Source organism: Trichosurus vulpecula, chromosome 2 (assembly GCF_011100635.1).
Source record: "Trichosurus vulpecula isolate mTriVul1 chromosome 2, mTriVul1.pri, whole genome shotgun sequence".
Taxonomy (NCBI): Eukaryota; Metazoa; Chordata; class Mammalia; order Diprotodontia; family Phalangeridae; genus Trichosurus; species Trichosurus vulpecula.
The window spans coordinates 251,993,331-252,006,298 of record NC_050574.1 but is presented as its reverse complement, the minus strand read 5'-3'; the positions used below and the strand labels follow the sequence as shown (position 1 = coordinate 252,006,298).

At 35.7% G+C, this 12,968-nt stretch overlaps 1 protein-coding gene across 1 annotated transcript in view; it reads left to right on the top strand.

Annotated features, from left to right (window-relative positions):
* TMEFF2 (transmembrane protein with EGF like and two follistatin like domains 2) overlaps nucleotides 1-10,137 on the top strand; it is a 297,660-nt gene extending 287,523 nt beyond the window's left edge. The window contains exons 9-10 of the mRNA XM_036742671.1: nucleotides 291-449; nucleotides 8,888-10,137. Coding sequence (XP_036598566.1) covers nucleotides 291-449; nucleotides 8,888-8,984 — 256 coding nt within the window. The 3' untranslated portion in view covers nucleotides 8,985-10,137. The remainder of the gene's footprint in view (nucleotides 1-290; nucleotides 450-8,887) is intronic.
* The last annotated feature ends 2,831 nt before the right edge of the window (nucleotides 10,138-12,968 follow it).

Sequence of the window (12,968 nt, the reverse complement as noted above, 5' to 3'; positions counted from 1 at the left end):
CCGGATCACTTGGACTTTCTCAATTGTAGTGGCTTAATCTGATCAGGCATCTTTCACCAATATGGTAAGCAGCTGGGAGCAGAGGGTAACCAGACTAACTAAAGAGAGGTGAACTGGCCTAGGTTGGAAAAATGGAGTGGTTCAAATATTCTAGATCATCATTGGGATAGGGCCCATGAGTGAACACTGAATTTCCAGTCTGAGTGAGATAAGGATACCCAATCTCAAAAGAAAAAAAAAAGTCCTGACTCAAGCAGCTGTAGTTAACTGGGCAGCATATCTCATTCTAGATGTGATGCGGGCTATACTGGACAACACTGTGAAAAAAAGGACTACAGTGTTTTATACGTCGTTCCTGGTCCTGTACGATTTCAGTATGTCTTAATAGCGGCTGTGATTGGAACCATCCAGATTGCCATCATTTGTGTTGTTGTCCTCTGTATTACAAGGTCAGTAACTGTATTCTTTGACAACAGAAAAGGAATGGACTTTTTTGGTTCTCTCTACATTAGTCATAATGGTCTGGATTACTTGAATCCCTTTTTGGATGCTACAACTCATTTACAAGTGTTTCAACATCACTCCTCCAATGGCTTCTAGTTTCTTTGCTGTAAAATAAGAGTTTGGATCCTTACCCAATTGGAAGGACTTGGAACTTGAATTGCTCCCCATTAAGGCAGACACATTTTATAAATGATAAGTTATCAGTTTTATTTCTATTCTGAGCAGTTAGAGGCTTTCTCTCTGACATATTTTATACTCCAGTATAACCAGGATTTTACCAACATAACTACATTCCCAACTAATGAGAATGTAACCCTTTCAAACTTCAACCTATGTAGTATTTGTCCATATTTACCCACGATTCCTCCAAAGAGAATTTATCCAGCATACTTGAAAACTTTCTTCATTCTTTTAGCATCTTAGGAGTACCAGTGTCCCACTTATTTGTTGTCTTTCATTCAGAGCAGTTAGATGATATTATGTTATCCAACAATAGTTTTATTGGTACTATTGTTTTCTTTGGCTACTTCACAGAATCATAGAATTTCAAAGTTGGAAGGAACCTCAGCAACTATCTATATGAACCCACACCTGAACAAAAATCTCCTCTATGACTTAGCCAATAAGTGGTTGTCCAGCCTTTATTGGAAGATCTCCAGTAAAGAGGAACCTCTCCTGAGGTGGCCCATTCTCCTTTAGGATAATTCTGATCGTTAGGCAGTTTTTTATTGTGGAATCTAAAATTTGTTTTAGTTGATTTGACACATTTCTCCTAGTTCTGCCTTCTGGAACCAAATAAAGTGAGTGTAATTCACCTTCCATATGAAAGACTTCCAAGTACATAAGGACAACTATCATGTCACCCCTAAGTTTTTCCTTCTCCCACCTAGATATACCCAATTCCATCAATTAATCCATTTATGAAGTGATCTTCAAGCCCTTCATAATCTCAGTTACTTTCCTCTAGACATTTTCCAATTTATTAACGTTTTTCCTAAAAGATAGCACCCTAAACTGGAAACTGTAGTCCGAATGCGGTCCAATCGGGGCAGAGTACATTGTAAATGTCACCTCCCTTAATAAAATCTCTGATACTCTACCTATCTTAATACAATCTGACTGCATTAAATTACTTACCTGACATATCACAATACTGACTCACATTGAGACTTCGACCGTCCCAAATGCCCAGATTTTATTTTTAAACAAACTATTGTTTAGTCATACCTCCCCTATCTTGTACTTGTGATGTTGATTTTTTAAAATATCCAAATAATGCATATTACTTTTTATCTTATTAAATTTGGTCCGGTATTCCATCAGTCAACAAGTATTTATTAAGCACTTACTATGTTCTAAGTACTGTTATTATCCTGTCAAAATCTTTTTTGCAACATGACTCCATTATCTAGTATAACTACCCAACTGGATAAGCATGCCATCTTCATCATTGATAAAAATCTTAAACAGCACAGAGCCAAGCTCAGTTCCCCAGAACACTGTAGAGTCCTCTTTTCAACGTGACATGCCTAGTATATTATAGCTTAATAAACACTTATTGAGTGATTTGGTAGAGTCATTCAACCAATTTCAAATCCTGCCAACTAGACTATCTTGTAGTTCACATATCTCTATCTTTTCTAGATTAATACCATGAAAAAAGATGTCAAATACTATGCTAAAATCTAGATAAACTTTATTTCTAACATCCTCTGATCCACCAACTTCATATCCTGTTTTTAAGAACAGGAGGAGAAAATGAGCCTAAATATATATTTTATTTTAAATATATAAGGTGACTTTTAACCACAGAAATATAAGGGAAATGAAGTAGTAGTCACAAAAGAAACTAAATAAGCAAATGAATACCCTTGAGACACAAAACAGGACATATGTCTCCAAGATATATTTCTACAAGAGCTGCTATCTAAAGAATAAATATAGCTTTGGTGTTCTTGTTATGAGAACTAGAATGGGACTTCAGGTTCTTCCTACCTGAAACACCAAATTAAGTTTCTGAATACTAGAGTTCTGGTCCTATTTCTTTTCTAAACTTGTGTGATCTTAGTCATCCTGACATATCTCTAGAACTCAGTTTTCTAGGTTGTAAAACACAAGGGACTGGACTAAGTGGTTGCAAAACTTCCCTTTGGTTCTAATAGCTGATCTTTTTTCCCCACAGAAAAGTTTCAAACAAGTTTTTGCCAAGGTGCTTTTTTTTTCCAAATTCACAAAGTAAAATTCACTTAGACTGTCATTGAGTGTGTAAGGCTCTAAAGATAAATCAGAAGGTTTCCCCCTAAAAATCTTTTCAAACAACAAGGAAATAAAAGAAAGCATCATATCTCTAGAAAATAAGAGCCATAATATATCTCAGTATCTGTGTTGTACTATCTGATTTGAGGACAAGTGTGACATTTGCTCTTGAAAAAGACAAAAAATGGTTCATAAATCCTCTCCTGGCCTGAAGGCTTAAAGCAAAAATCATCAGCTAGAGCTTTCAGCTGCTCTCTAGCCAAGTTGAGTTCATCAACTGTACTCTCACTATTAGATGCCAAATAAGTCAATGGATTATATTAAAGTGGGTTTCAGAGAACACAGAGATAACTCAGGAAGCCAAAAATACTGAGTATAAAAAGAAATAAAAGTAAAACAGTAAAGAAGTTGGTAGAAAACTATAAAACCTGACTTTCTTCAGGAGACTCTAGTTTTTCATCTATAAGTAGTAACTGTTTTTTTTTTCAAAAAAATTAATGTTATGTTACTTTAATAGATATGGTCCTACAGGATGATATCCATTTTGTTTACTTGATATATCAACCCCCTAAAATGTATTTGAGTAAACATTTCTAAGCCTAGTACCAATACTATAATCACTTTTACATAAATCAATATTCCGATAATCAAGATTACCTGAAGTCCAGTGGGATTCCAAAAACATATGACTAGACATCCTTCATTCTGCATTCTAAATATGTGTCATTTTCTTTTCTTTTTTTAAGGGAGAGAGCAATTGAAGACTTAATTCAGCATTAGTATAAATGGTCTTTAGACATACCTACAACTTTTAAACCTAGTAACTTATGATATATATTATCTGTACAGTATAAGGGAAAGAACACTGATTCAGGAGTCAAGAGATCTGGCTGGTTTTAGTCCTCCTTCTGCAAATTCTTGTGACCTTGGGCAAGTTGCTTGATCTCTTAGGGATGAAAATATCTTTAAAATGTCTTTGTCTTTAAAATGAGGGTATAGTACTAATAGATCTTTAGGGCCCCTTCCAGCACCAAAATTCTCTGATTCTGTAAAAATACTTCTTTCTCAGTAACTTCTTTCTCAGAGAATTCCTTTTTTGTTTATTCCTGAAATCAGAAAAATGTGAAAATCAAAAAATGCAGTCTTTCTAAAATGCAATGACAGAGCATTATAATTAAAATCGACTAATGTTAACCAGATTGATTATGTGTCTTTAACCTTGAAATAAAGAGGTTGAACTATGTGATTTCTAAGATAAGGCAACATACTAGGTGAGGATATAAAGATAAAAAGGAAAGCATCAGGGCAGCTAGGTGGTACAGTGAGTAGAGCACTGGCTCTGGAGTCAGGAGGACCTGAGTTCAAATCCAGCCTCAGACATTTGACACACTTACTAGCTGTGTAACTTTGGGTAAGTCACTTAACCCCAATTGCCCTGCCTTCCCCCCTCCAAAAAAAAAAAAAACAAAAGGAAAGTATCCTTGTCTGACCTCAATGTGCTTCCATTCTAATAGGGCCACCCAACAATTGCCCTGCCTTCCCCCCTCCAAAAAAAAAAACAAAAGGAAAGTATCCTTGCCTGACCTCAATGTGCTTCCATTCTAATAGGGCCACCCAACATTTCCATAGATAAGTAATTACAAAATAATCCAATTTATTTTAAGAGGGAGAAAGTTTTCAACAACAGAGGATTAGGAAAGGTCTCATAAGAAAGGTGGGCTGGGCTGTATCTTGAACAAATATCCCAACCCACCCATGTTTTTCCTCCTGATTATTTCAATTTTTCAAGAGATAATACATATTACATTTACGTTCATGCACACAGAGGACAAGCGGGTAATTGAGGCAATTACAAGCCATTTACACTTTATTCTCAAAAGTTTTTAATGTGCCATCGACTTATTCTGTGGTCAGCCTAAAGTCCCTTTGGACTTGAGAACCAAACATTTAGAGCTGAACTTTGGAATCTATTCCTTGAGACAAAAGCATAAGTTGTTCACCTATTCCCCAGAGCCTGGAAAAGCCAGAAAGAAAGGACTTTTAAGCAACATAATTTCTATATTTGTTTAACCTCCTCCTCTAGGGAAAATGTGAATCAGACAACTAATTTAGAACAATCAAGAGCTTTGAGAATTTAAGAAATGATGCTGTTCACACCCTCAGGAGGGAGATAGAAAATAGGGAAAGATTAAGCAGAGGAGCAAAATAGGCACTTTAATTGTTTTTCCCGGACTAGTTCTTCATGGGGCTGCATTTTTAAAGGGGCAGTGGTATGAATTCCCAGAAAATTAAGACATCCATGTTCATTCAAAAGTGCAACTAAAACCCAATGTAGGTTTATTATTACATTGTTTTCATCTATCACTTCTTCTTCTGCAATTCAGACCAACCAACATTAAGTTTTACATTTTTTTTTATTTTCCCCTCCAATACTTAAGTTTAGCTTTGTACTGTTAGTGACATCCTAATATTTTTAAAATGTTATGCCCAATTATCACCAGCAATATTATGGGAAGAGATTTATTCACAAGGCTAAAATGTATTTGTTTGTTTGTTGTTTTTATGGGCCCATATCTGGAATACCCCAGATATTTGAGAGTAAGAGGTGACTTATTTTCTTGAAAAAAATAGATATTTATGGTTTGTCCACCACAACAATTTATTTTTAACTTGGAAGTAAAAGTAGGTCACTTAAATTCTAAATTATACGTGTAATTATTTTCTAGATAAATCAATGTTTTGTCTTGTTTTGGGGGGTTATATCCAAGATATATCCCAAAATGGATTGCTTTTTGTCCAAATCAAAACAATTCTTAGCCCTTCTCCCATATATTTCAGTTGTATGAACAATTATTGGCAAAAATCTTATAACAAGAAGGATTTTGTACTACAAAGCACTTTGTATGTCATTGTAGATGGCAGGTGGTAATGGTGTTTGTCAATCTTATATAGATTTGTTTATAAAGAATAATCTAATAAAATAAATGCTTTTTCCTCCAGGACTTTTTTAAAGTTTTTATTGCCTTTCAGGAAAGCACTTGATTGCTGCTTTATTAACTAAACTTTGAAGACCATAAAATCATAAACTTTTTAAAGCCATAAGAGGGCTAAAGATAATCCAACCTAGCCTTCTCATTTCGCAGATAAAGAAACTGTGACCTAGGGAGTTAAGATGACTTGTCCAAAATCTTACAGCTGTTACTGCCATCTTTCATTTCACTCATGTTAGGTCCAACTTAAATAGGATTGGGACTGGATCTGTGATCTCATTAATAAGAGGACCCTTAATGAGGAATCTCCTTCCCAAAGAAGATTTAAAGTTATTCTTCATAAATTCCTTGAGAGTTGCCTAGGAAAACCTTGCCCAGAATCACCTAGTCTGTATATGGCAAAACCCAACTCTCTATTTACTCCCAAATTTGTTAGTAAAACACCCACAAAATCACCAGGTAAACACCAATAACAATAATAATAACAATATTCAAGGAAAGAACTAGGTTCGTATATATGTATATATAAACACACAACAAATCCCCCTAGAACACAGTAAGCACTATGTACATGCTTATTCCCTTCTTTCCCCTTCCCTCAGCCATAGCATTTCATTTAATAATTCATTAAAACAGCATTTAACTAGTTCCTTAGGGTTTTGTTTATTTGGGGGGAAGGGCAATGTTTAACCTACCTTTCACAATTGACTTAGAGTGTTTACATGGCTGTTATTTCTATACATATTGACTTTTCAAGTATTTTTCTTAGAGTGCAAGGGAAGCAGGGTCAATCACACATTTTCTTCTATCTTATATTATAGATCATGTCCTGGTTCCAGCATATCAGGAGGATTATTAACATGACCCCAAAGGGTTGAGCCACTTTGGAGAGGCACCTCTGCAACAATATTGACCTAAAATAAGACTATTTCCTCACATCATAAGGTTTAAAGTTGTCAGGAACCTTCCAAGTGACTTGCTCAAGATCATACAGATAGTAAATTGCAAAACTGGCATTGGAAGTTGGATCTTATGACCCCGGATCCTAAAACTCTTTCCACTATCCCAGACTTCCTTGACTCTGGAGATCCAGTCTCATATGACAATGATCTCAGTCAAATCACCAGGTCCAAATAGGCAGAATCAGCAAACTATTTACAAAGTCAAATAAATCAGAGCTTTCCCCATTTTGGTCAATTTTATCTTTCTTTCTGTTCCATTCCTTTTCTTCTCTTTGTCTCTGTTTCTTTATCTTCTTTATCAACAGGCGGAATGGTATCACAGAGAGAGCATTAGATCCAGTGTCTGGAATCTGGATTCCAATCCTGACTCCAGCATGCAAGCCCAGTTTCCTCATCTATAAAATTTTAACCCTTGTACAGTGTACCTCACAGAGTTGTTTTGAAGGCGGTTCTTTGAATACCTTAAAGCATCATATAAATTTCAGTTATTCTCTTCCTCTTTTTAAAAATTGTCTTCTTTCCTTAAAGGCAGCAAGGTGGCACAATCCATAGAGCCCTGACCCTGGAGTCAGGAAGATTTGAGGTCGAATACACCCTGGGCAAGTCACTTAACCTCTACTTCTCTCAGTTTCCTCAACTAAAATGGAAATAATAATAATAATGATGATAATAATAATGGCACCAAGGATTGTGGTAAGGGTCAAATGAGATAAGATTTGTAAAATACTTAGCACAGTGCCTGGCACATAGTAGGTCCTTAATAATTCTTCCCTTTCCCTCTTATCATTTCTTTTCTTCTTTGGCCACACTTTTCTTCTTCCCTGCCTCTTCCACATGCCTATTTTCCTATTTCATTTTATGGACCTAGAATTTTCAAGTTGGACAAGACATTAGTGGTTATGTACTCAAAGCCCTTCATTTGACATATTTTGAAATTGAGGCCTAGAGATCTAGAGTAGACTAATAATAACTCACATCCACATTGTGTTTTGCAAAATATTTCCCTCACAACTTACTCAGAAAGAGCTAGCACAAGTATTATCACCTCTCTTTTACAGATTTAAAAAAACAGGCTCAGAGATACTAAGTGACTTGTCCAAAGGTCTCATAACAAGATTCAAAGCCAGGGTTTGAGCCCTGATTGTCCAACAGTCTCTCCTCTATACATTCTTAGATGAAAAGGGCTGGAAAACATGGTACAATAGAAAGAATAGCTTTCAACTTAATCATCTTGATAGCCCAACAAACTGAAAATTTGATTTCTAGCAAGAATAATAATAATAGTGGAAATAACTCACATTTATATAATATTTTACAGTTTACAAAGCACTTAAGAGGGATGGTGTCATCCTTCCCATTTTATGGATGAGAAGAAAAATGAGACTTAGAGATGACTGTGATATAATTTATCTGTTAGGACTGTTCCACTTCAACAATAAGACCAATAAAGAGCTTTTTTAGAATATAATTTCGCCTGTGTGTTACATTACTATTCTATTTACACATTACACTAATTCCTTTTGGTTGGACCTTTAGGCAAAAACATAGTGGGTCTGAGATTCTGAGTCTTCCCCACTGACTGTTAGCCTTGTTCTGAAAGTGTGGGCATGTGCAATAATTGGCCCCAAATTGAATCCCAAGATCATTCTAAGAATTCATAGAGATTAGGTTGAACTCAAAAATATTCAGGAATCCCACTTTTCCTTGAGTCTTTGAAATAAATAACATACATGTATGTATATTTTTATTAGATCCATTAAAATGCCTTTAATTAGTAGCATGATAGCAAAAATAGAATATTAAATTTTTAAAATATTCAAATATGTGAAATCATCGGAGATCTTTAACATCAGCAAGAAGGCTTAGAACATGTCGGTTATCATACTGAGTCCTTCTTTATGCCTAGTAAATAAGGAGTCATGAGGCCCTGTAGGGTGTGAGGCAATCTCGTTGCTTCCCAGCTTCTGATGTTTCAGACTTGTTCCTAATCAGATATTGAAAGCAGCTCATGCCTCCACATGCGCAAAGAAGAGAGGAGACTGTCCAAAGGATCTCAACGTCCAAAAGGCTGCTTTCATCTGAAGTCGTTGCAAAATTTCTGTGTTTCTCTACCTCACTGTGTGTGTGGCCAGAGCTTCCAGTAACTGGATATCTATGAACTTTCTCACTTTTCAGGAAATGTCCCAGAAGCAACAGGATCCACAGACAGAAGCAAAACACAGGGCACTACAGTTCAGACAACACAACGAGAGCGTCCACAAGGTTAATTTAAAGAGCGCATGTTTCCACAATGGCCAGACTACAGAGAGAGCTTGGACTACAAAATTCAGTATTATAGACAAAAGATTAAGACAAGAGATCTACACATGTTGCCTTGCATTTGTGGTAATCGACACCAATGAAAACATGTACTACAGCTATATTTGATTATGTATGGATATATTTGAAATAGTATACATTGTCTTGATGTTTTTTCTGTAATGTAAATAAACTATTTATATCACACAATATAGTTTTTTTCTTTTTCATGTATTTGTTATATATAATAAATACTCAGTGATGAGAAAAAAATTGGCATTCTTAAATTTGCTGTATCTCATAACTGTGTAGAGGTGGGATAGTACAATTTGTACAATTACTAGTGTTTATTGTACTGTAATTCTTGTGGCAGAATTTGAGTTTATATAGGACTCAGGGACTAGGTTTTGAATGATTCCAAGATCAACGAAAACTCTGGTTATTGGAAAAGAGAAAAATAATTTACTTCATTTCAAGTGCAGATAAAATATTTCAGATCTTTGAAGCATCTCTCTTTCATCATTTTCCCCCCTCTGGCCTTCTAGTTTCATGCCTAGAGCAGGAACACTCTGGTATAGAAATTAAATCAAAGAAAAATTGGAAGTAGAAATGTTTGATAACTCACGAGGAGACTGGAGGGAAAGCATAGCTTTCATTTGGGAGAGAGTTTAGTAACTCCTAGCCAAGGAGAAGCTGAAGAAAACCCATTCTGGGTGACCTCAGCAAATTATATCTCAAGGGTACTTAAAGTAGCAAAAATGAAACATTTTAGTTGAACCAAATTACCAACTAGAAAAAAAGAAATTAATAATGTTATCTAAGCTGAAACATGGGGTTGGCAGAAGGGAATAGAAAACTAAACTCACAAATAAATATTTCATAAAAACTTCATGAATGAGACTATGCCATTATTTGTGATGGAACCAAGGTTGTGGTTATACTTCATGAAAATAGGGAAATATTTTGAGCTTATTCATCTGCTGGGTAAGATTTTAATGTTATAGCATCTGAAAGGTCTTAGTGGGAAGGAGCATTGGGTTTTGGATTTTTGGTATTGTTTTGAACTAATGAATAGACATTCCTGCTTTATTTTTAATATCAGTAGGAGTTCTTAAAGAATAAAATGTAAATAAAAGATCAGATAGTTTACTTTATTGTTATTTAGCCCTGGGTTCAATAATCGAAGCTAATGAAAACTTCTAAATGAGATTTCTTTTGTTTGTCTCCTACAAATGACCTCTCCTTAGTCCAGAAAAAAATCACACTCGTGCACTTAATAACCGCTTCCTCAAGGAACAGCCACAGAAAACAGTCCTAAGTAATTCAACACCTTTTGAATACAAACAACTTCAATGAAAAATGTATTGTGAAGAGTGATGTTTAACGTATTTGTTAAAATATAAATAAAAATGACCATTTAAATAGCATCACTTAGGACTCCCTGAGAGTCCTGCAATTCCAAGTCACTTTGATAAATGTGACTATTGGCTCTGTCATTGCACTGTGTGTGTCCATGACTTGGTCCTTTGTTACTAAGGTGAGCAAAAGTTAGCTTCTGTTTCTCTACAGAACAAGATATCGCTTTTTTCTAAGGCCTGTGGCCTCAACGGGACATCAAGCAGGCCTTTCCTCACTTCCAAAGGCAGAGATGAATGCAGATTTGATGAGCTGCAGAGGGTTCAAAACAATGGTGCCCCTGATGTTTATTTTAAGAATGGGAAGTTACTTACATCAACAATTATTGATGCACCACTTTGAAAGACATTTTACCTGGGAATCATAGGCTCTTGGAGAGGAAAAAATCTCTGCATGAGGTCATCTAGTTTAGCTTCTTCCTACACAATTCAGAAGTGTCTTCTATGGCTTATACCTGAATGGTTTCTGTAAGGAAAAAAAAGGAAGAAAGGAAGAAAGAAAAAGAAAGAGAGAGAGAGAGAGGAAGAAAGAAAGGAAGGGGGAAAGAAAGAAAGAAAGAAAGAAAGAAAGAAAGAAAGAAAGAAAGAAAGAGGAAGAAAGGAAGGAAGGAAGAGAGAGAGAGAGAGAGAGAGGAAGGAAGAAAGGAAGGAAGGAAGGAAGAAAGAGAAAGAAAGAAAGAAAGAAAGAAAGAAAGAAAGAAAGAGAAAGAAAGGAAGGAAGGAAGAGAGAGAGAGAGAGAGGAAGGAAGAAAGGAAGGAAGGAAGGAAGGAAGAAAGAGAAAGAAAGAAAGAAAGAAAGAAAGAAAGAAAGAAAGAAAGAAAGAAAGAAAGAGAAAGAAAGAAAGAGGAAGAAAGGAAGGAAGAGAGAGAGAGAGGAAGGAAGAAAGAAAGGAAGGAAGGAAGGAAGGAAGGAAGAAAGAAAGAAAGAAAGAAAGAAAGAAAGAAAGAAAGAGGAAGAAAGACAGAAGAAAGAAAGAAAGAGAAAGAAAGAAAGGAAGGAAGAAAGAGAGAGAGAGAGAGAGAGAGAGAGAGAGAGAGAGAGAGAGAGAGAGGAAGAAAGAAAGGAAGGGGGAAAGAAAGAAAGAAAGAAAGAAAGAGGAAGAAAGGAAGGAAGAGAGAGAGAGAGGAAGGAAGAAAAGAAAGAAAGAAAGAAAGAAAGAAAGAAAGAAAGAAAGAGAAAGAAAGAAAGGAAGGAAGAGAGAGAGAGAGACAGAGAGAGAGAGGAAGGAAGAAAGAAAGGAAGGAAGGAAGGAAGGAAGGAATGAAGTAAGAAAGAAAGAAAGAAAGAAAGAAATAAAGAAAGAAAGAAAGAAAGAAAGAAAGAAGAAAGACAGAAGAAAGAAAGAAAGAGAAAGAAAGAAAGGAAGGAAGAAAGAGAGAGAGAGAGAGAGAGAGAGAGAGAGAGAGAGAGAGAGAGAGAGAGGAAAGAAGAAAGAAAGAGAGGGGAGAGAGGGAGGAAGGAAGGAAGAAAGAAAAATATCCAACTCATATTTTTCTTTTCTTTTTCTTAAACATCACTTTTATTTATGTATCTATCCTTCCTCTCTTCACTAGCTATGGAGTCATCTCTTCTAAGAAAGATTAAAAAGGAAAGGGAAAAAAATCAGTAACATTAACCAACTCATTGACCATGGCTGACAGTATGTGTGACATTCTGTTCCCATAGTCCCCCATTTCTGTAATGAAGGTAAGAAGTTCATATTCTCAACTCCCCCCCAAGACTAAGGTTAGTCATCATAATCATGCAGCCCTACCTGAACACTTTCAGTGACGGAAAACTCACTACTTTATGAGGTAGTATATTACATTTTCAGTCACTCTCCTTCTTAGAAAATTTTTCCTTACATTGACCCAAATTCTAACTAAACTCTTACTTATTTTTATCTAGTTTTGCCCTCTAGATAAACACAGAATAAATTGACTCTCTCTTCCATATGACAGACTGAATGTTTAAAGACAATTATATTACCCCTGATTTTCCTCATCTCCATGCTAAAATCCCCAGTTTCCTCCACCCCTACACAGTTTCCAGTTCTATCATTCATCCTGAAGACCTTTCTCTAAATATACATCAGTCTGTCAATATCTTTCTTATTTATGGTGATGGGAATTGGATATGAAGCTCCAAATGAAGACTCATCTTCCTGAGTTCAAATCCAGCCTCAGATACTTACTAGCGGTGTGATCTTGGACAAGTCACTTAACGCTATTTGCCTCAGTTTCCTCACCTATATCCTCAACTATAAAATGAGCTGGAGAAGGAAATGGCAAACCACTCCAGTATCTCTGCCAAGAAAACCCCAAATGAGGTCATGAAGTATCAGAGACAACTAGACAACAACAAAATTTTGCATTATCTTCTTTAATCACTTACATCACACTATTGTATCGGATCATATTAAATTTAAGATTGATGGTGAAGGGAGCAATGGAATAGGCTCTCTACTGTGAGCAGGAAGTAGTGAGGGAAAGGATTTCAGCATCTTTCTCCATGAGGCCAATTTTAACAACAACAACACAAAATCTTTTTTTTTTCTAGTTCT